This window comes from Octopus bimaculoides, chromosome 10 (assembly GCF_001194135.2).
Source record: "Octopus bimaculoides isolate UCB-OBI-ISO-001 chromosome 10, ASM119413v2, whole genome shotgun sequence".
NCBI classification, from domain to species: Eukaryota; Metazoa; Mollusca; class Cephalopoda; order Octopoda; family Octopodidae; genus Octopus; species Octopus bimaculoides.
The window spans coordinates 55,360,003-55,363,418 of NC_068990.1; the positions used below are offsets into that span (position 1 = coordinate 55,360,003).

The 3,416-nt window shown below is 33.1% G+C and overlaps 1 protein-coding gene across 1 annotated transcript in view; it reads left to right on the forward strand.

Moving 5' to 3' along the window:
* LOC106883067 (nuclear pore complex protein Nup133) overlaps nt 1–3,416 on the forward strand; it is a 58,601-nt gene that overhangs the window by 13,007 nt on the left and 42,178 nt on the right. Inside the window, exons 7-10 of the mRNA XM_052971215.1 lie at nt 399–515; nt 1,147–1,206; nt 2,211–2,272; nt 2,862–2,929. Coding sequence (XP_052827175.1) covers nt 399–515; nt 1,147–1,206; nt 2,211–2,272; nt 2,862–2,929 — 307 coding nt within the window. The remainder of the gene's footprint in view (nt 1–398; nt 516–1,146; nt 1,207–2,210; nt 2,273–2,861; nt 2,930–3,416) is intronic.

Below are 3,416 nucleotides of genomic sequence, written 5' to 3' on the forward strand. Positions count from 1 at the left end.
GTTTCATTTTTAAAGTGAAAGTATTTGACATGAGTGTTTTTGTTTCACTTTTGACACGTAATACTTAAATAGTGGAGGAGATATTATGTTGCCGTGTGCTCGAACTCTGCAAGAAGTTAATAATTTTTTTTGACTAAAACACAACTGGAACCCTAAGTAAGGCATGTGTAAAATTTGAATGAAATTGGTTGTGTAGTTCTCGAGTTTTAGGGATTCACACAGACAGACAGACAGACACACATTCTCATTTTTATATATATAGATTGCTGCATGTGCAAAAGCAAAATGAATCTATCAAGTAGTAATTTTTTCTGTTTCACATCTTAGAGACTGGGATTCCCCTTCTGTATCATTTGATGATTACATTTCTTTTTTTATATATTTATTTTTCATTACAGGCTCTTCATGCATTAATAGCTGATGATGATTATGAATTGGGCAAAGATCGTTTCTTCTATGTTCTCTCAGGAAATGTCCTTCAAAAATGGTCTATGGCTGCCAATAATACAGAAACTGTAAACTATTAAAATTTCTTTTTTTCCTCTATGTTAAACTTTTTTTTTAGCTCTGACTCTAATTTCTATTTTATTTTAAAGTCAGAGTGGCACTTTGGGCAAGTGTCTTCTACTATAGAAGACAATGATAGCACAAAAATAACTTGCATATAATTAGCTTATTTATTACTATTTTTAGCTGACTCTAAGATTCTGGGGAGTCCTGGTTGGGAAACTCTGACATAGGAATGTCTTTGTTTTTATCTGAGTAGCTTGCAACACTGTATTATGTTAAACATTGATCTAAAAGCCTAAGCTCCCTTTTATTAAAGCTGCCATGTAAACTTTCAAAATTTGGTATCTTTCATAAAACCAAGTCCTGTTAAACATGTCTCATATTCTGAATAATCTCTGGTTCTTCTTAACAAATACTGTTTAATTATGATTTAAATTCTGTCGGTAAGAACACCAAAGACATAGATTAAATAATTCAATATCATCTTTAAATTATTTGGTAAAACACTGGTTGGTAAAATGTAAATATTTGCAATGTTTTCAAGAAAAGAAAAGCAGATTTATTTTCAATGAATATGTTGTTGTTTTCACTGTTGAAAATGTTTTTTATCTAGATTTTTCTTAATTTTCCTTCCAGTTACTCTTTCAGTCCAATGTTGAACGATTGTTTCGAATACAGCTGGCTAAAAAAATATGGGTAAGCATAAATATCTATAAAACAAGGAAGATTATTGTTGGTGTTTATATTTTTGTTTGTGTGGATATCCTTATATCTTTTCTACAGCAAGACACCTATCTCAGTCTCTCTGTTATTCTTTTAACTTCTCATCAATTGGTACAAAGCCACCTTCCTCAATACTACTCATCCCAGTGAAGGAGATTTTGTCCTGTCTTGCAAGGTTACATGGTGACCCTGCTGGTGCCACGTAAAAAGCACCCAGTACACTCTGTAAAGTGGTTGGTGTTAAGGTCATCCAATCCTAGAAATTGTGCCAAAACAGTCAGTAGAGCTTGCCAAACTGTCCAAACCATGCCAGCATGGAAGGCAGATGTTAAATGATGATGATGGTAATATATTTATTGTTGGTGTTAGAGTTGTGTTTTGACCATTGGAGCCTTTTTAAAAATTTTGTATTGATCAATTTAATATTTAATGCTTCTATACACATCTACCAAGTCACTTTCTCTTCTCTAAAGTTTATAGCCTATATTTATCATGCCGTTGTCACATTAAAAGCACCCAGCATGTACTGTAAAGTGGTTAGCATTATGATGGGCATCCAGCTTTAGAAACGAAACCAAATCAGACTGGAACCTGGTGCAACTCTCTGGCTTGCCAGCATGGAAAGTGGATGTTAAAGGGTGATGATGATATGAATTTCTCTCTTCTCTTAATACATCTCTGCAGATAAGATGGCAAGTTGACAGAATTGTTAGCTTGCTGGATGAACTGCTCAGTGACATTTTGTCTCTCTTTATGTTCTGAGTTCAAATTTCGCTGAGGTCACCTTTGCTTTTCATCCTTTCTGGGTTGATAAAATAAGTGCCAGTTGAGCACTGGGGTGGATGTAATCAACTAACCCCCTCCCCCGAAATTACTGGCCCTGTGCCAAAATTTGAAACCAACATATCTCGGCAGACTTTTAGATTAAGCTTCTTCCTTGAATTTAAAATTACCTTACGCTTTCTTTTTGCTTTCAGAACCAAGATGTCACCAGATTGCCTCAGTTAAATATCTGGCTTCTGGATTTGCAGCTCACTTCGTAAGTATTTGTTGTTAGTCTTTCTTTTTCTTGTCTTTTGATCGAATTACTTTCAAATTGGAAATGTCAGAGTCCAGAATAGGTGACAACATTTAAAATTCCATCCTTTGCAAAATTATTTTTGTTTACTTATGTGAGTATTATACACTTAATACTCATATCACTTTTTTTTATATGCTTAGTCATAACTGGTTCTTCTTAGCACAAGTAAACTAGTTCAAATATAGATAATGTTTTATGAGAATTCACTATTTATAGTAAGAAGACTATAGACTGTAAACTTTATTTATTAAACTTAAGTACTTAAATTTTATTAGATATTTGTAATCTTTTGCTGTTATTTGCCTAAGTTCCAGATATTTTTATTCAAAAAGTAAGAGAAATAATAATTTCCTTTGAACACTATATCAGATCAGTGACTGAAGAGAACACATATATGTTATGTTAAACTTGTTACAAAAGGGATAGGTAACTTGAGTTGCGTGGCAACTTTGTAAAAACATTTTATGTGACCAAAATAGTTATTTGTATCTTGTTTCATTAGTTTAATTAGCTTGAATTGATTTTTAAAAATTCTTATTAATTTCAGTTTTGGTGTGGTTATATTGGCTGCTGCTATGAATCCGGAAGTGAGAAATGTCGTTCATTATGCTGTTGGTAAATAAATTGTGATTTTTATCAGCATTTTTACATCAAAGTTTTTGTTTTAAAGTGGAATTCTCAGTATAAGTAATGGAATTAACAGGGGAAATGGTAATCATTATAAACTATTTGTAGAAATTCTAAAGGAAAAAGAGCAACATTACTTCAAATAATCCTATTGTACCAATGAAACTCTTCCTCTAATACTATATTCCTTTTTTTTTTGTTTTTCATTTCTTTATTGCCCACAAGGGGCTAAACATAGAGGGTTCAAACAAGGACAGACAAAGGGATTAAGTCGATTACATTGACCCCTGTGAGTAACTGGCACTTAATTTATCGATCTTGAAAGGATGAAAGACAAAGTCGACCTCGGCGGAATTTGAATTCAGAACGTAACTGCAGACGAAATACTGCTAAGCATATCGCCCGGTGTGCTAACGTTTCTGCCAGCTTGCTGCCTGTTTTTTTTTTTTTTGTTTCCGTCTTACCAACCTTTACT